Consider the following 24,550-nt stretch of genomic DNA (forward strand, 5'->3'; position numbering starts at 1 on the left):
CTGTGCCACACTTGGTGAGCGTCTGCCTCAGAACTCAAGAACTTTCAGGCAGAAAATTTACGGTACTATCGATTTCAGGACTGGCACCCTACCATAAGACAAAGGAGGGTGGTGGTTGCCTCAGATGACAGTTGCTGAGGGGCAGGCAGCAGCAGTCCCCATGGCCACCCCCCTTTCTCTTGGAGGACAGAGCTGAGCAGACCTTGGAGCCACTTAGCTCCATGTGGTCTACAATGCCAGCCAGGTAGCAGCACTCTGACCAAGAGCATTTCTGATCCGACCTGGAGCCTGATGGACCCTGGGACCCTCTGCGCACAAAGACTGAAGCTCCGACGTCGAGTTTGGGCCCTTCCCCAACTGAAGGAAGCCGTAAACTTTAGAGAAAGTGCTGAGAGCTAGGAACGCGGAACTAAACCTGCTGCTGCCTTCTGCATCATCACCTGCAAACAAGCCCCACTGAGCACTAGGGCGGCTTGCTTCTTAGTAATATACGTTAAAGCTCAGGTGCGCGCAGCGTCCAGGAGACAACTGCGCCCACTTTTACGCGCAAGGCTCGACTTTTTTTTTTTTTTTTAGATGGCGGGGTGTAGGGAAACCATCTCGGTTCTCCAGCCTTTTCCCTCAACGAAAGAGCCTTTCCTCGTCCTCTCCCCCCCCACCCCATATAAGCCCCACTTCCTCCGCCGCCCTTCTCACCTCTTCCAGCGCCACCACGGCCCCCCGGCACTTCTGCAATTTGGAGGCGAAGCTCGAAGCCGCCGGCGAGCTGAGATCCTCCGAAGTCACAGCCACGAACTCGGAGACGCTGATCTGCTCCGGCATGTTGCTGCGAGAGGCGTTACCTTGGAGATCGGGGCGCAGTTGCAGCCGGGGAGAAGAAGGGAGGGAGATGGGGTTGTGTGGGGGAGAAAGTCATCCAAAAGTAAGGAAGAGGCGGCGAGGGAAAGGGAGCATTCGAAGGAAGGAGGAAGAAGTAGTTAAGAGTGACAGGAGAGCGAAGCAAAACCGCGGAGAAGTGGAGAGAAAAGAGGGAAGGGCAGAAGCGTGGCCAAATCCGTCTTTTCCAGCCCTTTCTGGCCAATTTCGTATCACATCCCCGAGGTTTGGCTTCTCTCTCTAGTGCGTAAATGACGAGCGGCGCCTCTTCTCCGACCTCTTGTAAGTTTCTTTTCCTCCCTCGGTGCCTGGCTGGTTGGAACAGAGGCTTTCATGGCAGTCACGTGGGGATATTGTTACGCCGCCGCTGCCTGCGAGCCTGCAAGCGCGGATTTTTGGCCCGGAGCCTGTTAAAGACAAAGTGCACCCAGTAGCCCTTGTTTCCTTTCTCCCCAAGCCGCGGAGATCCTCCTCTCTGGAAAAACGAGTAGCCTATCAACGCAGAGCTAAGGCGGTGCGCCTGATCCAGCACGTGTTTTACGCGCACGTAAGTCCCCTTCGAGTTTAATGGGGCTTACTCCTGAGTCAGTTTGCAAAGGCGCAGCAGTTGCAGCCCTAGCGATCAGGGGCAGGGCTTTACTCTCCAAGACAGCTCAGGGCTGGAGCGGTTTTGCTGTTGTTTTGGTGGTTTTCCAGTTTTGTTTTGTTTTTTAATTGCCGGTTTTACATAGGCCTATGCTCTCAGAGCTGCTCAGCGTTTCAAAGAGCCAGAAGGAACGTGTTGAAGATTTGCCGCGCGATTCTGCTCAGGAGAAGGCGCCCCATTTTATGCACAGTTTACCCCTCGCAGAGTTCCAATTCCCCCCAACCCTTAACAAACTACAGTGACCGGAATTCTTTGAAGGCACGGGATGTGCTTTGAATGTGCTTTAAAAGGGATAGTGCACACACAGGTATGTAAAGCCAGGGCTCCCGCACAGAATATTTACAGCTTTTGAAATCTGGATGCCCTGCTGCTCATTTAAGAACTTCAAAGGGCAGGATAAACACACTTACTTAAGAGGTGTGGCTTATTCCAGCACTGCAAAGCTCTTGTCTTCTCTTAAACTTTCACCTGTAGTTATCTCACTACCCGTTGCTGAATTATCTAGGCCAGACTTTGGCAACCTGGTGCCCTCCAGCTGCTTTGGACTACAACTCCCATCAGCCTCAGCCAGCATGTGCTGATGGGAGTTGTAGTCCAAAGCAGTTGGAGGGCACCAATTTGGCAAGTGCTGCTTTAGGCAGTGTCTGTACTCCACACACCTGTCGTCTTCTTCACAAACAATGTAAAAGAGAAATATTAATATCGCCTCCCAATTTCCTTCCAGCCTGCTGATACCACCAAATGCTGTGTGAATCAGTTTGCTATGTATATAATGTACAAAATATATATACCGGTAGGTGCAGGCCATAGCAACCCTGTACATGCTTAACTGGGAAGAAGCTCAACTGAGTGCGGGCACATTTGTATTGGAGAAAACATACATAGTTGTCAACCTTCATGGATAAATGTACCTGTAGGTTAAGAGCCTGAACAAACATGAGAGTAAAGCCCTCCCCTCTCAGTTCAAAGGGACCCTGTTTCAGGACAGTGAACATAGCATTGCAGCCTCCATTACCACAGTAGCAAATACAAAAGAACAAGTTGAAACAAAATAAAAAATTATTTCCAGTAGCACCTTAGAGACCAACTGAGTTTGTTCTTGGTATGAGCTTTCTTGTGCATGCACACTTCTTCAGATACACTGAAACAGAAGCTCATACCAAGAACAAACTCAGTTGGTCTCTAAGGTGCTACTGGAAATAATTTTTTATTTTGTTTCAACTATGGCAGACCAACACAGCTACCCACCTGTAAAAAGAACAAGTCCATTAATTCTGTTATTATTTTTACTAATTAATTAATTAATTAAGTGCCCACACTAATGTCCTAGAGCAGGTTACAGCAGCTAAAACACTATGCTGAAAACAGTTGAAAACAACTTACAATCATGGGTGGGTCCTAAAGAATATACATCTCAAGTGCTGGAAGAGCCTTTGCCCAAAGCTGTATAATGAAGTTCCCTAACACACCTCAGTGGGGAGGGAGTTCCACAACTCTGAGGCTGCCACTGAGAAGGCCCTCTCCCAGGCCAACACTACTACCACAAGCTTCTGAGAGTGGTAGAACAAACAATAGGTCCTCCTCTGCCAATCTTAACTCCTGAGAGGGTCTGTAGAGAAGGAGGCAATCTTTCAGGTGTTGGGAGCCTGAGAAGTTTGTGGCTTTCAACTAATGTGAGCTCCTTGACTTGAGCCCAGAAACAGACTGGAACTCGTGCAGTCCATTTAGAACACTGCCTTTCAGTGTCAAAAACATTCCCAGGTCAGCTTACAGCTGCCACCATTTGCACACTGGCTGTCCTGGAATCTTTTAGTGAAGGATAATTCAGAAATGTTGTTGTTTAGTTGTTTAGTCGTGTGCAACTCTTCGTGACCCCATGGATTCAGAAGTACCTCAGATAAATGAAAACCTATAGCAAAACAGTAACAATACAAACTGCAGCAATTAAAAACAATGCCATCACATATTTGTAGCCCAGAATCCCTCAGCTTGGTGCCTTCCAGATGTTTTGAACTACAACTCCCATCAGCCCCAGTTATCATGGCCAATGCTCAGGGATGATGGGACCTGTAGTCTAGCAAATCTCCCATCCTATGCTCCAGACAATAAAGTTCCAGGGCACTTACTTTTGAGTAAACATGCATAAGAGGATTTAGATGTATAACAGGATTCTTTCTACCAGGTGCAGATACTCTGAGGACAACACTGTAGTGAAGTTGATTTGGTGCCCCCACCCCACCCCACATATTGCATCCGTAGACTCGGTATCAGCCAGCCTCTGCTTCTGGCTACGTCTAAAAGGACCACAGGATGCCAACTAGGAACATGATGCTGCCAGGCTTGTACCAGTGCCAGTGCTGATGGCATGCCACTCACAGTCGATTCCTGCAAGCCTCCAGATTATCTGGGACTGTTTTGTCTCCTTGAACCAAAGGGAGTGTAATCACTCTGTACAGGACATTGTTTCCTGTGGGCAAAACAAGCCTGGGCGTGGTCTCTCAGTCATTAACCTGGCTTTGTTGTCCTCCCTCCTTTAAAGGGCTCTTCTAAAGTGGAAAAGGCAGTTTGGCCTCTTTAGCCATTGCAAATTGTGTGAGAGAGCAAAAGGTCAGGAGGCTGCGACCAGGATCTCTTTCTCCCCTGTTCCTTTCTCATACTAACCCAGGAGGGCCTTCTCTCCCCACATTTGCCTCTTGCACCCAAGAGCTTTCTCTACAAGGGCGAATCCCCAGACATGCCCTGGGTTTTTGTTTTGTTTTTGCCAAAAGTACTATGTGGATGACAGAGTGCCTTCTCAAGGTCTCCCTGCCCAGCCAATCAATAAGACAGGATGACTCTGGCATGGACCCAAATAAATGACTCTCAAGGAGAGACAGAAATATAGCACCGTAAGTCTGCCAGTGATTCACTGCCGCTGCTCTTTATGCCTCTGACAACTGGGTAAGAGGCAGAAGTTCACCAGGGAAAACTCTCCCAACCATGGCATCTTCCACCAGGAAAATCTCCAGCTGTTCAGTTTCTGCCTGTTATGCAGCTGTTAATAGACTGAGATATTACCAGAAAATGAGGTGTTACTATTGATATATAAAGCCCTCAACAGCTTGAGGCTGATTTACTTGAAGAAACATGTTGCCCCATTCATATTTGCCCACTCTACAATCTATCTCTCTCTCTCTCTCTCTCTCTCTCTCACACACACACACACACACACACACACGGGGGGGGGGATGATGGAAGTACAGCAGCAGAGGTCATTCAGCATGCAACTTAAGGGTTAATCATGTTAGCGTTAAAGTCAACTAGGAAGAGGGGAGCAGGTTAGGTTTGCTTAGCAACCAGGTAGAGTGGCACGATCTTCACTTAGATGACATGTGTTATGATTGGCTGCAGTTCTGAGGGAACTTTTTTCTGTATGTTTGGTTGTGTGTCACCCTGCTATGTTCAAGGCCTGAACTAAGAAAGACAAAACCTCTCTATTTATTTCTTCTCAAGTTATACATTGCTTTTGTTCTGTTTGCTTAGTAAAGTGTTTTAAAGACTTTTCTCACTGGGCTTGTGTCTGTGTGATTTTGCTAATGGGGTGCAACAGAAAAAGAGTTTTAGTCTGTTCCTCATCATTTTAGTTATTTATTTCTTCCTTTGTATGCCACATGCTTGGACTGACAACGTTCCTCACAGTGGGTAATAACATTTCCTCAGAAGCCGTTCCCCTTGGATTACTTCCAAATGAGTCTTGCTTTGGAATGTGGCCTTATATATTATTCCAGAAGGATTAAGGGCACGCGCTTAACAATCCTATTGGATTCAATCAGCTTTAAGAGGGCTGAACAATCCAATATAGGAATGTTGAAGGCTGCCTTATACCAGGTCAAACTAATTATCCATCTCTCTAACCTGGTACTTGCCAGCCTTACTGCAATGGCACTTTCAGCCTTGTCCAATCTGCTGCCCTCCAGATGTTTGGGGTCAAAACTCCCATCTTTAGCTGAGCTGCTGGGAGTTGTAGTCCAAAACATCTGGCTCCTGCTCTTTTCTGTGTTCCTCCTGCTCATTCTGCTGAGTGGAGCCCTCAACCTCTGCTCCAGAGTCCTATCCTGTTGCCACCACTATGCAAGTGAGCCTATCATGCAGATTTTAAAGATTAAACATAACATAACATGAGCAAGGATGGCTGGGCTTTTCTCCTGCAGCAGCTCCAAGGAGTTCTGGGCTCACTGCCACTGCCAGAGTGGCTTTCACTATCGTATGAGGTTCAGGCCAGGAAGGGAAGGTGATCCCACTGTATGTGAGCTGAGATCCCTGTGCCTAGATCACCTCTCCCCCCTCCCCTCTCCCACAGGCCTTTCGGGGAAATGATTGCAGGATGGAGAGTTGTGCAACAATGCAGGAGTATGACGCTCCACAGTAACTGAGGGAAGATAGACTTTGTGGAAGCACAAATGCAGAGTGGAGCCTACATTCCTCTCTCTGTGTGTTTCTGCATGGGCCTCACTTCCAGCTCCCAGAAATGCTTTGCAGGCTGAAGCCAGCATGGGAAGGAGGAAATGTTAATGTTTATACAGAAGGATTAATAGCCATGACTTGTGGTTTCTGTTTTGAAAGATAACTTTCTATCTCTCTCCTCTTACGTTCCCTCTTAAACCGAGATTTCCTGCCAACTTTCCTATCACTCTTTCCCCCTGTTCTTTCTTGTGCTCTCCTGGTTTTGCAATGTGTGACGCCACGCTGTTACAACAGTATCAGGAAGCCAAGGCTGGATGAGGTGGCTAAGCTTGAACAGGTGAAACAGCAACTTATGGCTTTTCTTTTTAACCCTACGTCCCTACCCCTCACTTTTCCTTTATCCTCAAGTTTTAGACTGTAGGCTCCTCAGGGCAGGGACCTTGTTCCTCTATACCCTACATTCAGGCGTACTTGGGGAACTTCCTGATAGTCACTGTTTTCGGGTGGGATTCAATCACATCCTGGCAAATCTAGGCTGCACAATTAAAGCTGAGTTGGGAGCTCTCACTGAACAATCCCGCTTCCCCAGAAGACTGGACATTTTGCGACAAGGAAAGCACGAGAAAAATGCAATGGAAAGCATGAAATAAAGCAACGTCATCTAACATCCTTCCCATCAACAAATCAGGGTGAATGCTTGTTAAATAGCAAAGGTCATCTGATCTCTCTGCAAACAAATCAGACTGAATGCTCATTGAACAGGTCATGTGGAAGAAACCTTTTGAGGACAGTTGATGAGGGTGCATTTAAGTATACTTAGAGGTCAGTTGACAAGGTGGCATTCAAGCACCACAGGGGTAGGTTGATGAGGTGGCAACCCTAGCTGTCGGGGCTCATTCCATCACTGTGATGCCCTGGCTTAGGTAGCTGGATTGTGTATACAGCACTGTCCCATTTTATGGTCAGTTTGCTAAAATTATGCAAAGGAGGCCGGTGGATCCTAACATTTGCTTTTGCATCCATCTGAGGATCACCAGGGCATGGTTGAGAGGAGAGGTCTAGACTTGAAGGAGATGTTAGGATTTTCCATAGCTCAACAATTGGGGGCATTATGGAGGAAAGAGGCAATTTTCTACTCAGTGCAGTTGCTCCCAGATGCTGGGAATGCTGCTTGCAAGTTCCTCCCCTTGGTTAATGCTGCTGCTTTCCAGCAAAAGTCCTTGGTCTAAAAACCCTCCGCTGCTAATTTATTACAGATGGAAATTCCTGTTTGGAGAGATGAGGAAGGGAAACCTGAGTTCTGGGAAGGCGACGGGGCAGCCAGTCTGGATTTACAGAAAATGCTGCACAAAACCCTGGATTCATCACATTCTTCTGGCAAGAGGGAAAAACGAGACTACCTGGGTGGGTGGATGAGGGAACCCCAACAACCTCCAAATGAAAAAAGGGAGCTGGAGAAAGAACAGAGAGACCTCCCAGCCTGCCTCTGTCATTTGCATCTCTCTGGTTAGGGAGACTTTAAACTCCTCAGCCTATTACAGGAATGGGGAATCCCAGATGTTGTTGGACTTTGACTCCCATTAGGGATGGGCGAAGCGGTCAGTTTCAAGTTCTTTCGGTTTCTCTTCAGTAATCCACATTTCCACATCAGTTTGTGATTATTGTTATTGTTTAGTCGTGTCCGACTCTTCGTGACCCCAAGGACCAGAGCACGCCAGGCACTCCTGTCTTCCACTGCCTCCCGCAGTTTGGTCAGACTCATGTTAGTCGCTTCGAGAACACTGTCCAACCATCTCATCCTCTGTCGTCCCCTTCTCCTTGTGCCCTCAATCTTGCCCAACATCAGGGTCTTTTCCAGGGAGTCTTCTCTTTTCATGAGGTGGCCAAAGTATTGGAGCCTCAGCTTCAGGATCTGTCCTTCCAGTGAGCACTCAGGGCTGATTTCCTTAAGAATGGATAGGTTTGATCGTCTTGCAGTCCATGGGACTCTCAAGAGTCTCCTCCAGCACCATAATTCAAAAGCATCAATTCTACGGCGATCAGCCTTCTTTATGGTCCAGTGATGATGATGATGATGATGATGATGATAAAATATCCTCATGAAAATCTGGTGTCATTTTAGTGCATATTCCTAATATACACATATTTGCAAGCAATACATTTTTGTATGCTGTTTTTACTAATGTATGCATTTTAATGCATACTTTACTCTTGTATATTCATATTTGTACACATTCCTTGGTTGGAGAACTACACTACAAAATTAGGAGAACTCTGAATTTCAAAGGATGGTTGTCTTTCAGGTCACTTATTATGGTGCAAATTAGGCAGCATGCAAACTGAATCAATTTTCTCCACCATCCCTGCCTCCCACAGTCCCCTACTATTGAGTATGCTGGATACAGATGATGGGAGTTGGAGTTCAACAACATCTTCTGGAGTGGTCTCCTTTTCCCACAGGAAGCAGGTATGATGCTTGGGAAGTAAATTATTTCTGCAATCGAAAGCCTTACTGTGAAAGCTGTCCAGAATAGCTGGGGCAACCCAGTCAGATGGGCAGGGTCAAATAAAATTATTATTCTTCTTAACAAAGATGTGGGGGCTATGTGCCACAAACACATAAAGACATAAGAACCTACTGGATCAGGCCAATGGCTCATCTAGTCCAATGCTATTATGGTGCTAGCACACATTTCATAGCACCTCTGGTTCACTGGTATTGCTGTATGATCAAACTATCTGACCTCAAAAGAACATAAGACAAAGCCTGCTGGCAGGCCCTCCAAGTGTCCCTATTTTCCAGGGACAGTCCCGGTTTCTGATTTGATCCTGGAATGTCCCACTTCCCCTTAGGATGTCCCTATTTTCATTGGAGAAATGTTGAGGGGTATGGAGTTATCCACACACATACCGAACCACCTGAAGGCAGCCCTGCACAGTATAGGTAAGTATGGGTTTTGTGTGTGTGTGTGTGTGTGTGTGTGTGTGTGTGTGTGTGTGTGTATGCCTCCAGAGTGGCTAGGGCAACCCAGTTAGATGGGTGGGGAACAACAACAAACAACAACAATAACAACAACAACTGCAGCAACAGCAACAATGATGATGATGATGATGATATTATGGAATAGGATGTCCCTGTTTTCGTCGGTTATGTGCAGCATCCTCACCAGATGCCAATGGAAAGCCAAAAAGCATGACCTGAGTGCAACAGCATTCTCCCCACCTGTAATTCCCAGCAACTGGCACTCAGAGGGGTGCTGCCTTTGGCAGTGCCAATGACAAAACATTTTGGCTAGCAACTATAGATAGCCTTACCGGTCATGTCTTTTAAAGGCATCCAAGCAGGTGGCCATCACTGCCTCTTGTGAACTCAAGTTCCATGTGAAGAAGTGCTTTATTTCATCTGTCCTGAATCTTCCAACATTCAGCTTCATTGGGTGGCCCTGAGTTCTAGTATTGCAAGAGTGGGAGAAAAGCCTATCACCATCTACTTTCTCCACAGCAGATTACGTGATTATGACTAAGTTTGTGGCTCTACTTAGTTCACTCTTGAATCCTTAAACTGATAGTACAGCAAGCCAGGACTGCCTGAATGCAGCACGTACACTGATGCTATCTAAGCATTGTAAACTCAAAAGTGCTAGCACGAAGTATTCCCTCAGAAGCGCTGCTGCTGAAAAATGCCATAACACTTAACAGGCATGGACCCTGCCTTATCTGTGGGGTTTCTTGGGGAATTTCCCCTGCTTATGGCACTTGGCCCAGACTCTGTAGCAAAGGGCAGCTCCTGCCCTTGAGAAAGCCTCTTAATGCAGCCGCTCAAAAGGAACTCTGCTAATATATCTTCAGGCACGATTAGAGGATTCCTAGCAAGTTGCAGATATAAATCTCTTCAAAACTGCAAGAATATAAGCATAGCAGAGTTGGAGGGAGCCCTGTAGATGAGGGATTTTCAACCTGTTTTAAGTCCAGTGGGCACATAAGGTATTTTGGAATAGTGCCAAGGGTAAAAGTCACAAAATGGCTGCTGTGGGTGTGACATAACGAAAGATGGATAAAAGAGCAGAAAAAGAGACAGGACCACAAAATCCTGCAGGTATGCCCCTCCTTTCAATCAACCGCCCACATTAATTGGGGGGGGGGGCGAGGCACGTTCATTAACTAATACCACATTCCAAGAGTGACGCTGTTTATACCTCCCAAATAAACAAACAAACAAACAAATAAATAAATAAATAAATAAATGTGGGAGGGATTAAGAGTGTGTGTGTGTGTGTGTAATGCAGGAGAGGCCAAACCACTCCAATTAGGAGCTGATAAGGAAAAGCAAGATGTCTTCCAGGTATTGTGGGTTTTTGAGAAGGTATTTACTGAGGTGTTTCATGGGCACCTTAGGAGGTACTGTTGGGCACACTGGCCCCCATGGGCACCACAGTGACCCCTGCTGATGACCATCCAGTCCAACCTTTTGTTCAATGCAAGAAACCCAAACTGAGAGCAACCCTGACGCATGGCTGTCCAGCCAATGCTTGAAGACCTACGGTGAGGGAGAGGCCACTGGCAAGTCCAGCATTCTCATCATTGCCCCACAGAAAGAGAAAGAACGACAATGAGAGAGATTAGCAGGTCTGCATTAGTGATGGGGAATCTGTGGGCCTCCAAATGATCCTGGACTACAAACTTCCATCATTCCTGACTGTTGGCCAGGTTGACGGGACTTGGGAGTCCTATATTTAGCCAACCACAGTGTCCCGTCCCCCCCGATCTACATGATAATCTATAGATGAAGCAGCGGCAGCCTGGCTAATCACTTACTGCCCAAAGGTCTCCAAGCGACTTACAGCACGTTTGAAAAACATAAACGTTAATACAATATATCATTTTTTTAAAAAATCCATACAAAACACCTACCAATAATATAGCAAGTGGCAGCAAGAAATCCCCCCACTCCAGGAATAATTTAAAAAGCAGATTCCTTGGAGTGGCTGTAAATCCAGCCATTTCTTTCCTTAAAGTACAGTATTTTCTGTTATTCCTTGTTCAGCAGACAGCCACATGGGGGCAGCCTATGTCAATACATCCCAAATACCGGTACTTCTCCAAAAAGCCTCAGTAATTTGGGGGGATTTGTTTGTCTTGTTCAGGCTTCTGTGGATTTGAAAGTGGCTTTGACTGCCAGCTTCATCTCAGGCTGCATTCAGACAGCACTTTATTCCACTTTCCTGATTTACCTGATAAATTTTCACGTTTTCTCTTGTGACATTTCACACAACGTAAAAAAGTCGCTTCTGGGAACCCAGCAGAATCCAGCATGAAAGTTCCCCACTTGTTTGTGATAATTGCTTCCGGTGGGGGAGAAAATTGTGGAACTAAATTCAGAGACGGATTCTGGCCTACAGCTCTTTTCCTGGCATTTCCATGAGTGAATTATGAGGGAACGAAAACGCACATGTGGGTGGCAACATGGTGGTGTATTGATCCAAAAGCCATAGTCCCATAATGCAGCAGGTAGTGCAGTCTAAAAGGATCGTTAATTCTTGTGTTTCTAATCAGGAAAGCTAATGGAACAATCCCTGTGTCTGAACGCACTGTCAGTGTTACCCTGTAGGAAAATCAGCAGAGGGGATGAATTGGCTGTCCCGGTCATTGCCTCCGTTTACTGTCTACTGTTTGGGTTCCCTGCCTTCTGCCCCAATGGGAACCAGCTACTACTAGTGCCAGCCAAATAGGAAGCTGGTTAAACTTTTCCTGACCAGGAGGACCTAATGGCTACTGTAGGTGGGCAGGCGCCTGGAAATGGCACTTGAAAACAGTTGGCTAACCAGGAAACAGCAGTCCTGGCGGCTTGCCGTGTGGGCAAGGGACACACACACTAAGGATTTCTGTTCTCGGCCCAGCAGCTCCTGCAAAAGCAACGAGTCAGCGCTATGGGTGGCAATCACAAAATGGCTGCCACAGGGGGCATCCCAGATCACAACATGGCTGCCTGTGGTGTGTGTATGTGGCGTAATGGTTGCCACATCTAAGAGCAGAACAAGAGGCAGGACTGCAAAATGGTGCCAGCATGCTGCCCCCCTGCCCCACCCCAAATAAATGGGGGGAGGGAAAGGCACCTACATCAATTACTGTCACATCCGTTCATGGAAAGAAGTTGTTTGCACCTATCCTCTGTTTGCAATGGGAGGGTGGTCATCCAATGTCAGTGGCCCACATCGTGTGGGCATGTTTAATGGGGTTGGTTGAGTATAAGAGGCTGAGCCACTGCAACCAGGAACTGAACAGGAGGAGCCAAGTCTTTCATGTATTGTGGATTTTTTTTAGCGTTTACAGACACCTACAGGAGTTACACAGGTGCCTGAAGGCATCCTCAAAGACCTGCATTGGCTCCTAGTACATTTCTGAGCACAATTCAAAGTGACATTTAAAGCCCTAAACGGCCTCGGCCCAGTATACCTGAAGGAGAGTCTCCACCCCCATCGTTCTGCCCAGACACTTAGGTCCAGCGCTGAGGGCCTTCTGGCGGTTCCCTCACTGCAAGAAGCAAAGCTACAGGGAACCAGGCAGAGGGCCTTCTCGGTAGTGGCGCCCGCCCTGTGGAACGCCCCCCCCCAACAGATGTCAAAGAGATAAACAACTACCTGACATTTAGAAGACATCTGAAGGCAGCCCTGTTTAGGGAAGCTTTTAATGTGTGACATTTTAATGTATTAAGAGAGCCAGTGTGGTGTAGTGGTTAAGAGCGGTAGACTCATAATCTGGGGAACCGGGTTCGTGTCTCCGCTCCTCCACATGCAGCTGCTGGGTGACCTTGGGCTAGTCACACTTCTCTGAAGTTTCTCAGCCCCACTCACCTCACAGAGTGTTTGTTGTGGGGGAGAAAGGGAAAGGAGAATGTTAGCCGCTTTGAGACTCCTTCGGGTAGTGATAAAGCGGGATATAAAATCCAAACTCCTCTTCTTTGTTGGAAGCCGCCCAGAGTGGCTGGGGAAACCCAGCCAGATGGGCGGCGTACTAATAATAATAATAATAATAATAATAATAATAATAATAATAATAATAATAATAATAATAATGATAATATGTTAGTGAATCCAGAGTTAAAAGTTTGGGACGTACTAATGTATTTCTTTATTTATTGCATTTATCTCCCACCTTTATCTCCATGGAGCTCAAGGTGGCCCACATTTTTCTCTCCCTCCTCATTTAATCTCCACAGCAACCCTGTGAGGTGGGTTAGGCTGAGAGGCTGTGACTGGCCTAAAGTCGCCCAACGAGTTTCATGGCTGAGTGGGGATTTGAACCCTGGTCTCCCAGGTCCTAGTCCGGCATGCTTAGAAATATCCACCCTCTCCCCCACAACAAAATACAAAAAAAACCAAACCAATGACCATGGAAATGGAACTCAAAATAGGTCCCTACTTGGTTCAAACATTTTATTTCCATTTCTGCTCTTTTTCACAAAACACACATCACCAAGTGCCTCAAGTTTAGAACAAAACAAAACAAAACAAAACCCTCACATACATCTCCACCCACCAGGCCAAAAGTTACAGAAAACCTAGAAGTCTTTAAATACTCAGTCCCAAACAAAAGCCACACAGCAGAACAGTGTCAAAGAGGGATTCCATTATAAATACAGTGCAATGATTATATACAACTTTTTACAATATTTAAGACAGGACCAGGGACACTGAGCCCGAATAACATTTTAAAGGCCTTGTATACAGGGGGAAGCACTGAAGAATCAAAACAGGCCTCCCTCTTCTCTGAACATATGGTGAATTAAGACTAAAGTTGAGCTGCAATTTCATTGTTGGCGGATCCTCAACCCATATTACAATCTAGAGTCAGAAACTAGTTAAAAAACCCAACAGCCTTCCCCAGCCTGGTGCACTCCAGATGTTTTGGACAACAACTGTGCTGGTAGTTCAGAACACCTGGAAGGTGCCAGGTCTACACCAAACCACGTTTCGAAACAATTGCAGACAACTGAATGCTGCAGAAATTTGGTATCCCAGAAGGGTTGATGAAGCCCCAAACTCACAACTCATTTTGCTATGTACAAAGTAAAGAACCTCATCTATGCAAATAAATCAATTAAGACAATTCAGTTCCGAAAGCTTATTTTCAAACAGGTATATAACACATAGCCCTTAAGTGTCCTTCTGTCGCAGAAAAGGAATGACTACACCCTCCCCTCCTCCCCAAATAGCACTGTGGCATTTCTTACCCAAGACTTTCATGCCCATTCCCCTCCCCCTCCCCCCAGCTTTCCAGACAAGCCTCAAAATAATCTACACCAAATTAATGAGCTACCAGAGTTTAAAGTGAGGTTGGAAACTGGCAACCCAGTGGTTGAATCCAGGATGAATTCATGCTCTGTATCCTGTTAAATTGGGAGGGTACTAAGAACTGAATGGTGTTCCACGCAACTGGTGTATTTCGTCACATGATGGTGTGATTTCAAAATGCAAAGTAAGCCCCGATTGGCTGGGCCACCTTAGGATGAAGCCCACCTTCCTTCCTTCCTTCCTTCCTTCCTTCCTTCCTTCCCTCCCTCCTTTATTTCTTTACAGTAGCTGCAGGGAACAAACAACTCACTGAAAAAGATAAATAATGTACATGAAATCTTCTCCTTAAAGCACAATTTTCACCCTTTTATGTTTCCCTAATGAATTAGGGAATGGAGCACTTTCCAGATTTTTAAATGTGCTGTATCAGGAAAAGATGTTTTGCTGCATTCACTCAACACACTTGTTGTCATGCAGGGACTGTGTCAAGCTGATCCCTGCTAGTGGAAACAGCAGATATCAGCAGCAGGCCACACAGTCCAAGGCAGCAACTAGTCAGTCTCTTTCTTGGAATCCACACCTTCACGCTATTGCTTGATTATTTAGTGCTACAACAAAATCCTAGTCCTTACTGAGGTATTGCACTTCCATCCACCTAGATTTCAACATGGCAAACTGCTGGTGGGGACTGACATGACCTAATGCTCCAACAACAAAAACAAGTCTTTGCAAGCAGAAAACTAGCATGCCAGGAGAAAAGAACATGCCCACACCTTTAACATCCCGTTTTCCACATGCAGGGACTTTTAAAATTAAACACAGGAGAGCATTACACATTATGCAAGTTCCTCCTGCAGCCTGCAGATTTGCTGCCCCAGTAAAAACTAAGCCTAATTCAGCCATGGAAGAAGTGATCATTGGGAGGGAAACCCATGGCTCAAATCCTATGATGATTTAAAGACCAGCTTAACTTATTCGTGGAATTTGGTGTCATGCACCATGAGGACAAGGAGTATGTGAGATTGAGGATCTGTTCAAATTGGGAGGCAATTTGTGCTTTGAAGATCAGGCAGGCACCAGACATGTTGACGGATGGCTGTGTACCCTCTACTCTAAGTTCTACTGCCCAGTTCTCCCTGAACAGCTCTCCAGAATGAATGGCACTCATGGTGACAGACCTCCAATCAAAGTACTACACCTGCAATCGTGGATTCAAATGAGGCTGCAAGGAGTGTTTCCAAATCTCCAAGGTCAGGCACTGTCACTTCCATAAATACCCAAGCAAAACGTTTGGTTCCAAGACTCTTGATTCATTCCACAAAGGAGTAAGTGCTGTGTGTGTGTGTGTGTGTGTGTGTGTGTGTGTGTGTTATAGACAGAGACAGAGAGAGACACAAGGAACAGTTCTGAGCAGCAGCACCTGCATAGGCAGCATGTTATTTTGTCAGGAGCATCAGAACAAATGAAACCATCGTTCCCTGAGAAAGTATGCATCCTCTATAGCAGAGATGGGGAACCTGTGGCCATTCCAGATGTTTTGGGACCACCACTCTCACCAGACTGACAGCAAGGTCAGTCATCAAGAATGATGCATCTAAACTGCACCCCAACTTTCTCTCATAGATCATCAAGAGAAGCTGGATGCTTGGGCTTGATGGTTATCATGCTGCTATTTTACACTCGCAGCTGACAATGCATGGAGCGAAGGTGGGAAAGCTCCCCACATAATGTGATGTTCAGAGAGCTTTGCTAAACATTTCTGGGGAAAATAGAAAGATGCTCTTTTCAGGGACTGGCCGTTGTCTTGTCTAGCTGGCAGGACATCAACTTTTAGAGGGCAATGAACACAGCAAGAAGAACCAGCAAGCTTTTGTGCTTGCCAGACAAATTCTATGCAACTCCAAAGCTTCCGAGGCTCCTACAGCAGTGGGTCCAGTCAAAAGAGCTTCCCCGTTTTATATTTCTTGGTCATGGGTGGGACAAGCTTAGGAAAAGGCCTTGCTCGCTCACTTACTAAGCCAAAATAAGGAACTGGACAGCCACCTTAGATATCCAAAGATAACAAGCCCCAATACAAAGAAATAAGGCTATGTCAGGCAGGAGGATTTGGCGACAATGGTGAGGTTGAAGATTAAAATCAAACTGAACCAATAAGGCAAAGTTGGAGAATCTGCATTCCTCTCCAGATGTTGGGAGTCCAACAACATCTGGAGGGCCAAAGGCACCCCAATCCCTGCTTTAAGAGTTCCAATCTTTCCAGGCGAGTTCCTCCAACACCTTAAAGAAGGTGAGCTACTACATCTGGCGATTATGAATGACGAGAGATTACATCCTCTGGTGTACCTAAACTTGGGACGGGGCTACAGTGCAGGGATGTGGAACCCTCTAGCCTTCTGGATGTTGCTGGGACTCCAACTCCCATCACCCCTCATCAATAACACTGCTGATCGGGGCTGGTGGGAGTTGGAGTCCGACAACATCTGGAGGGGTCAGAAAACTCTAGCGGGAGAAAGAATGCTTTGCCCAAGGCAGAACAGTCCAAAGCAAGGAGCAGGGTTCCGCCAACCAGAAATGGCTCCCTTTCTAAGGATGAGGCTATCCTTGGAAATGAAGAGGGCAGATCAGATCACTTTGCAGGGCTGAAGTCCAAAAAGTGCAGCTTAGCCTCTCCATACACATCTTAGCAAGGGATGTGCACGGCTTGCTTAGAACTCAGCCTGCAAAAAATAAGCCAACCTCACCTTGTTCTAGCTACCGTAGGAGACAAAGGAAACCTTCCCCTACCCTCCTGATACAGTAGAGAACCTGTGGTCCTCCCAGTGCTCAACAACAAGTCCCATCAGCCCCAACCAGCCTGGAATGATGGGAGCTGCAGTCCAACAGGTTCCCCAGCCATGCATTTCAGATTTAGAATGTCACGTGGTGCATTCGCAGGAGGAAGCGTGTGACCCTGCAGCTTCATACCAGGGCGCACTGGAAAGGAAGTTTCAAGTTTAAACGGCTTCACCAGGATGGGCTTTTAGCTCAGTCACATCTTGCCACAGGACTGATACTTGGAGAGGAATCGCAGCAGTAGCAGGAGAGTGCCCTGTGCCGAGCAGTTGTTAAAAGTATTACTTCTCCCAGCAGATTGGCCCATAATTTCAGGGTGCCAAAGCCAAGGAGAAGGGCTCACTTGCAAATCTCCTGCTGCTGGGATTGGCACAGTTGCTTTGCCAGCCATCATCACACCTGGTGCTACCAATACTACCCTAAATTGACCATTTCTGCCTCGGCGAGAAATTGGAGCAAAACAAGGACGCATCATGGGGTTAAGGTTTCAAGGGTCCCTAGAAAAGTCACAGACATGGGCTATTATAGCTGCTGGCACCATGAGTGGAGTGGAGGGATAATCATCCAGCTTGCAACCTCTGCAGAAGGAAAAAGGGTGGGAGGGGGTCCCCCCGGCAGCTGTTGGCACTTCTCATTGCATCAGGGGATGGGGGGGGGGGGAAGTGTCCCACACAATGTCCACGACGGTTTCAGAAAAGCCTGAGATGAATAAGGATCTCTTGGAGAGCTGCTTGTGGGGGTCTTGGCAGCCAGGTTCCGCTGGGCCCAAATGCAAGCAGGTGCCTCAAGGCAGAAAAGCCCCAAGGCTCTGGAGTGGAGGGAATTAGCACCATGAGAAGGGCCTGGGGATCCCGGGGGCTCAGTTCTTTAGCAGGTCGCCCAAGTCGTAGGCCTCAAATAAGTCGCTGATGCCCTCGCCCTCCTCCAGTCCCCACAGGTAGTCCTCTTGGTCGAGGGGAGGGGAGAAGGTGACAAAGGGGCCTGCGTCACCATAGGAAGCGGAAGGGAGTTGGTCCTCGGTCTGTTGCAGGAGGTGGTGGGGCAGCTCGAGGAAGCCGTCTTCCCCCTCCATCAGGCAGCTGGGCAGCTCAGTCTTCACGGACTCGACTGGGGAAAGAAAGAGAAGGGAGCAGTGGTGGCTGGTGCCCGCTGGGAGAAGCAGAAGGCAGGGAGCCCCAACAGTTTCAAGGGGTTGGAACAATGCCCCTATGAGGAAGGGTCGCAGCACTGGGGGCTTTTTTAGGCAAGCGGTGACATGAGAAAAGTTTGTACAATTGTGCATTGCATGGAGAAAATGGAGAGCGAAAAGGCTTTCTCTCTCTCTCAAGACACTTGTGGACATCCAGTGAAGGTGAAGACTCAGGACAGATAAAAGAAAGTCCTTCTTTCTGCAGCACATAAACTATGGAACTCCCTCCCACAGGAGGCAAGGATGGCCACCAACTTGGGTGCCTTTAAAAGAGGATCAGACTAACACACAGGAGGACAAGCTCATGGCTACTGACTATGATGGCTATGTTCTGTCTCCACGATCGGAGGCAGTGATTGTCATGGGCCCGTAGTCAGCCTTGCCTGCTGAACAGAAGGCAGAGTGACTCCACCAGCAGCTGATCAGCCTTCAAGGACTCAGAGAAGGCACTGATGAGAACCAGCTGGCTTCAGCCTTTTGAAGCAGAACTTCCAGCAGCAGTCAGATGCTAGAAACAATGCCTGTAGTTCCCGGCCCTACCTTGCTGCTTCCTGCTCTCCATCTGGACCCTTGGGCTCTGTGACCATCTGGATTCCCTGATCTCTAGACTGTCTGACTTTGTATGTGGATTCTGCTATCAGGCTAGAGTTCCTCGGAGACTCCTAACCCATTTGCTTGCCTTGCCTTGCCTTGTTTAGCATCACAGCAGATTCGGGAGCTGCTGTCTAAATTCCTCACAAGGCTCCGGGGTGGTGCAGGGCATTGTAGGAAATGAAAAAGGTGGCCACAAGACCCAGCTGCTGGGTACTGCTGCCGGGTTAAGCAGAAAGGGACCCAAGGAAGGATGCTTTGGCCCAGGGCGCTCTCCCCTGAGACAAGCAAACAAACCAGTTTGGGGAGCATTGCTAGAAAGGTGGGGGGTGGTCTGCAGAGACACCTTGCATAAACGAAAACACAATCCATTGATGCAAAAGTGCCAAGGCATTGGTTATCCAGACCCTCAAGATTTTACCTTTCACCGTCGGGGGGTTGCTGCTCTCCTGGGGTGCTGGAGCAGGAAAGCTGCCCTCCTTGGCTGGGCTCTCCTCCAGGATTTCCTCAGGACAGAGGTACACCTCGATGGGGCCGTTGTTGCTTTTCAGATGCAGCTGGACGTTCTCCTGGCCAGAAAAGAGGAAAGCAGTGTGAGACTAGAGACTAGACCTGTCACCTACCAAGCCAAACACAACTCACTGAGATCTGGGGCAGGGGCTAGGAAGGTAAGCTATCACCCCCCTCCCCTCCCCCAGGAGGCCACATTGCATGGGGAAGGCTTAAATACCCAGGAAGAAGCTGCTAGTCAGAGTGGACAGTATTAGGGTAGCTGGACAAATAGGCAGTTCAAGGCAGTTTCCTATGTTCTACCAGGCTACATTTTACTTAGGAAACAGGGCCCTACCAAGCTGTCAATAACATGGTAATAGGGTTCATGCCACAATGTAGGCAAGCATTATTATTCTGATATTGCATTTATGGAGGGGAGGAGAAACTGAGGCTGAAATAAAAGTAGCATGCCTATGGGTCACCTTGTAACTTCATGACAGATGTGGGATTTGAACCCAGGACTCCCCGATGCACAGAGGAGTCTCTTAGCCTCTAATGCAATGCCAGCTCTCATCTTGTGAAGCCACTCTTTGAGTTACAAGGAGATTCCAACTAAACCTCAGGAAGAACTTTCTGACAGTAAGAGCTGTTTGACAGTGGAATGGACTTCCTTGGGAGGTGGTGGACTCTTCCCTCATTGGAGGTTTCCGAGCAGAGGTTGGATGGCCACCTGTCACAAATGCTTTAGTTGAGATTCCTGCATTGCAGGGGGTTGGACTAGATGACCCACAGGGTCCCTTCCAACTCTACAATTCTAGTGTTCTAATGCTACCAAGAGGCAGGAGACAGTGGTGGCCATCAACTTGGATGGCTTGAAAATAGGGCTTAACAAATTCATAAAGGATAAGGCAATTGATGGCTACTGGCCCTGATGGCTAGCTCTGGCCCCACAGCAGAAGGCAGGATGCTTCTGAATTATCAGTTGCTGGAAACTGCTCAGGTCCTACCTGAGGGCTTTCCCATAGGCATCTGGTGGGGCCACTGAAAATAAGATGCAGGACTAGATGGGACATTGGCCTGATCCAGCAGGTTCTTCTTACATTATTTATACTCTTGCCCCTCAACCCAATCTTGCAATCTCACCTCGCAAACATCTGGCACCTCCAGCCGGGTTTCTGGTGGGGCCCTGACCACAATCACCGTCTGCTCATTGAAGTTGCTGATGGCACGGATATCCTGATACGTGACATATGCTAGCGTAGGGCAGGGCGGAAGTTAAAGAAAACACCAGGCACCTGTATCCAGAATCAGCTCAGGCAGAGGTAAGCCAACATGGTGTTCTCTAGATGCAGCATGACTCCAACTCCCATCATGCCTGGCAATGTGTCAGAGACTACTAGCAGGATGCTGATGAGTGTGCCCTGGAGGAAAGAGGGCTGGTGTCTGACTCAGGAGAGTGACACAGTGATTAGTGGGCACCTGTACCAGCCAGGAGGCAAGAATCAAGAGGCAGGGGAAACTTCAGTGCTGGAGGGTGGAACACAAGATGGGTTGGAAGACGAGGAAGAGGCAGATCAGGCAAGTGAAGGGCCGGGTGCTTCCCCACCCTCTCCTGCACCACTGTCCCCTAGAACCAGGAGGGAACTGAAAAGGGAGGAGCAGAGGATGTTGCCACACAGGCACAGTCTCTGGCTGCATGCATGCAGCCCATCGGGGGAAGATATATAAACTGGTGGAGGGGAGTGGACCCATGTTGATGCTACAGCTCTACAGAGTGAGGACCCGGGAATAACTGGATTGGGGTGCATAGGTACCCAGAGCTGTAGAAGTGACTGTAAGTATTTATCTTTGACAATAAGGGATTAACCATCTGCCATGAGTATTCCTTTGGCTGGGAAGCACCCTTAACGCCATGCTATCTGGGGCTGATGGAAGCTGGAATCCAACAATTCTGATGAGATCCACATTGAGCTACATTGTTCACTGGGGACAGAAGCCAGCTCTCCAGACTCCCACCCAACTTCTCCAGAACCTTCCGGCCCGCTAAAGGATATCTCTGATTTGTTTCTTCATCGGTCAGGTGCTTCAACTGAAGTGTGCACTCGTGGATGAGCTTGTCCAGCATCCTCTCGGTCTTGGAGAGCTCCGTCAGCTCCTGCCGCAATGCCTGCTGCTTCGTTGCCACAGAGGAGTCCTCAAAAATCCCTGTCCCCCTGGGTAGCAAATCAAAAGATACACTGAATGAGTGCAGAACTGCATTTTGCTGCTGTCAGGTCTGCGTTGGGTTGCTCACGAGTAAGCAGGCATGAGTCCGAACTGTCTTTTAACAGTTTTATTGTGCAAACTATATACAGTGCAGAGTGTTGAAAAAAATGACCATATCAGTCGCTAGCAGAATCCGGGAGTGGCCCCTTCCGGCTGGGACCCCAACATAAGAGTTTCAGTATCCGAAATCTCCGCCTCCCCTCCTTGCGTTTCACCCCTCTGCGCACTTGGGGCGACAGAAATGGCGTGTCTCCCTCCTTGCCTGCTGAGCGAGGGGGGGTGCAAGGTCTCTCCAACATCCCCAGAGCCTTTGCTCTCAAGCCCCTGAGCTGCCTGCCCCTCCCCACTAGAGACATTGCTGCTTCCTCCGCTGGAGGAGGAGGTGCTGCTGGTCAGGTGGGGCCGGGGCTCTCTGTAGCGTCTCAAGAGCCCTTCCACCACCCTGCACTGAGCTGGGGACAGTTTTCTGACAGCTGTATTCAAACAAGAACCAACTTTATCATTATTTTAATTTCTTCAACAGGATTTAATATATACCACTTAATCATCAAAAGCTCTAAGCGGTTTACATAGAATGTACGTTAGAACCAGTACAGTCGTACCTTGGTTTTTGAACAGCTTAGTTCTCGAATGTTTTGGCTCCCGAACGCCGTAAATCCAGAAGTGACTGTGCCGGTTTGCAAACTATTTATGGAAGCTGAATGTCCGACGGGGTTTCTGCAGCTTCCGATTGGCTGCAGGAGCTTTCTGCAGCCAATCAGAAGCTGCACTTTGGTTTTTGAACGTTTTGGAAGTTGAACAGATTTCCGGAACAGATTCCATTAGACTTCCAAGGTATGATTGTAATTTAAAAGAAGTTAAAACTTGGATCTTTTGCAGTTTTCACTAAAGAGACAAATGGTATGGACAGTGCCGTTGGTAGAGAAATTGACCAAGCGCATTAAAGTCCAGAATGGGACTCGGGACTTCTCTCCCTCTCTTGGGAAGTGTCCATTCTGCTTTATGCCAATGGCCTAGTTGTGTGCTCTCTTTGAACAAAACTGGACTTAGAAGGATGTTGGATAAATCTGGTCAACTGTGTAAAAAAAAAGAACACCTAAAAGTAAATTATGTCCAAACCAAGGTTTGGATTATTTGGATTATTTGGATTATTGGGTGAGACTTAGATGACTATTGAAATATGGCATCCATTGATAACTTTCTCAAATAACAACACCACCACAAACACACAAAACAATTATGGTGTAATGTATTCCCCTAATGATGTTTCTAGCCCTTTTGGGGGAGAAAGGGGAGGGTTATTATTCTTGTCCCTATTGTATCCTGCCAACCTCACTGGGCAAGGCTGCAATTCCCTTAGCTGTCGTTTTTCACCAGGGGTCCCAGGAGCTAAGGCACTGGGCAGCGTAGGTCTGCTCCCAGTTCCCCAATGCAACTTACATCCATTGAATGTTGTTTTTGGATTTCTTCCGAATGAGCTGGATCCCCTCCAGGACATTGGTGATATCGTAGATGCGCCGCTTCTGGACATCCAGCACCTCAGCGGCCCGGTTCAGGTCCAACACACCATCCTCCGACTCGCTGAGCAAGTGGATGAACTTCTTGGTTAGCAGGCCGAGCGACGTGTCGTAGCGGGTCTTCTCCCCAGGTGACTTAGGGGCTGAAAATGCAAAAGAGAAGATTTGCCATAGCCTGCACACGGGGCCCTGGTAGCTTCCCATTGAGACGTGGCGGGAGAAAATATAAACCCTTTCCTTTTAAAATGGGACATGCTCTGCTGCTGCTTCAAGTTACAATGAGCCTCTCGCTCGACCCTTCTGAGTCCTAGAAAATGCCCCAATGGGAATGATAGTTGTATGTGGAGGGGGAAAGGCAGCTGCCCCTCAGTCGCTGCCCAGTAGCCAGACTCTGCGAAAAGCAACTTCCTAAGATCTGTGATACAATAAATTAATGCAAGACTTCCCTGACTCAACACTGGCAGATGACATTTCCTACTAGCTGGCCGCAGGATTGCGGCCACCTTTTCCCTCGCTTTTGTTGGAAAGTGCCCTCTATCTAGTTGGCCAGGGAAGGAGTGGCATGCAGTGACTCCATTTCAGTGCTTGCTTTCCCCGTTGGCTTGCTCCTTTGCCATCACTGCCTCCTCTTCTTTCTGCTACGGGTGAGAAGGGAAGTGCCTTTCAACCGAGAGACACCGAGGCAGGAGCGCTGCAATTTCCCTGCCAGGTGCAAACATCACAGCAGAGGCAGGGCTAGGTGGGAAATGGTAGCTTGTAGCGAGGAGCCAAACATCTACTTGCTGCCATACACTGAAGTGACCTGCACCTGCAGGCATAAATCTGCACCTGAGTTACTACAGACCAGAGATTCTAACAGCCTAATTTAGACAAGGGGGGGGGGGGAACCAGCTTTCTGCTGTCCCTATTATTAAACACCCACAAACCACTCACCGATCCACCTGTAGGTTTCGATCTCTCTTCTTCCCCACCCTGCGGTGACATATACCGTGTTTCTCCTAAAATAAGACACCGTCTTATATATTTTTTTGCTCAAAAAAAACACAGTATGGCTTATTTTCAGGGGATGTCTTATTTTAACCGTGTCGCATCGGTACACTGCATAGCCACGCCTCCCCAGGCTGTTTTAATGGGAGGTACCACGTCACTATGGCTTATTTTCGGGGTATGGCTTATTTTTGGGGAACGGCTTATATTTCGCAAATGCATAGAAATCCTGCTATGGCTTATTTTATGGTGATGTCTTATTTTAGGAGAAACAGGGTACTAGCGTTCTTAATCTCAGGGTCCCTTCCAACTCTACAGTTCTATGATTTGCAATAGAGTACAGCCACATGCGAGTTAAAAAGGCACTTTGTACATTGAGTTACCTTTTTCTATTTCATCGGTACACTTTAGCTTCTCAGGG

At 47.6% G+C, this 24,550-nt stretch overlaps 2 protein-coding genes across 2 annotated transcripts in view; both read right to left on the bottom strand.

Annotated features, from left to right (window-relative positions):
- Nucleotides 1–1,347, bottom strand: part of ASAP3 (ArfGAP with SH3 domain, ankyrin repeat and PH domain 3) — a 63,193-nt gene extending 61,846 nt beyond the window's left edge. The window contains exon 1 of the mRNA XM_033157912.1: nt 697–1,347. Coding sequence (XP_033013803.1) covers nt 697–822 — 126 coding nt within the window. The 5' untranslated portion in view covers nt 823–1,347. The remainder of the gene's footprint in view (nt 1–696) is intronic.
- Nucleotides 1,348–17,742: 16,395 nt separating this feature from the next.
- Nucleotides 17,743–24,550, bottom strand: part of E2F2 (E2F transcription factor 2) — a 34,512-nt gene continuing 27,704 nt past the window's right edge. The window contains exons 3-7 of the mRNA XM_033157913.1: nt 23,066–23,285; nt 21,415–21,573; nt 20,504–20,618; nt 19,290–19,437; nt 17,743–18,195 (exon numbers count right to left, since the gene is read on the bottom strand). Coding sequence (XP_033013804.1) covers nt 17,948–18,195; nt 19,290–19,437; nt 20,504–20,618; nt 21,415–21,573; nt 23,066–23,285 — 890 coding nt within the window. The 3' untranslated portion in view covers nt 17,743–17,947. The remainder of the gene's footprint in view (nt 18,196–19,289; nt 19,438–20,503; nt 20,619–21,414; nt 21,574–23,065; nt 23,286–24,550) is intronic.

Source organism: Lacerta agilis, chromosome 8, assembly GCF_009819535.1.
Source record: "Lacerta agilis isolate rLacAgi1 chromosome 8, rLacAgi1.pri, whole genome shotgun sequence".
Lineage (NCBI taxonomy): Eukaryota > Metazoa > Chordata > Lepidosauria > Squamata > Lacertidae > Lacerta > Lacerta agilis.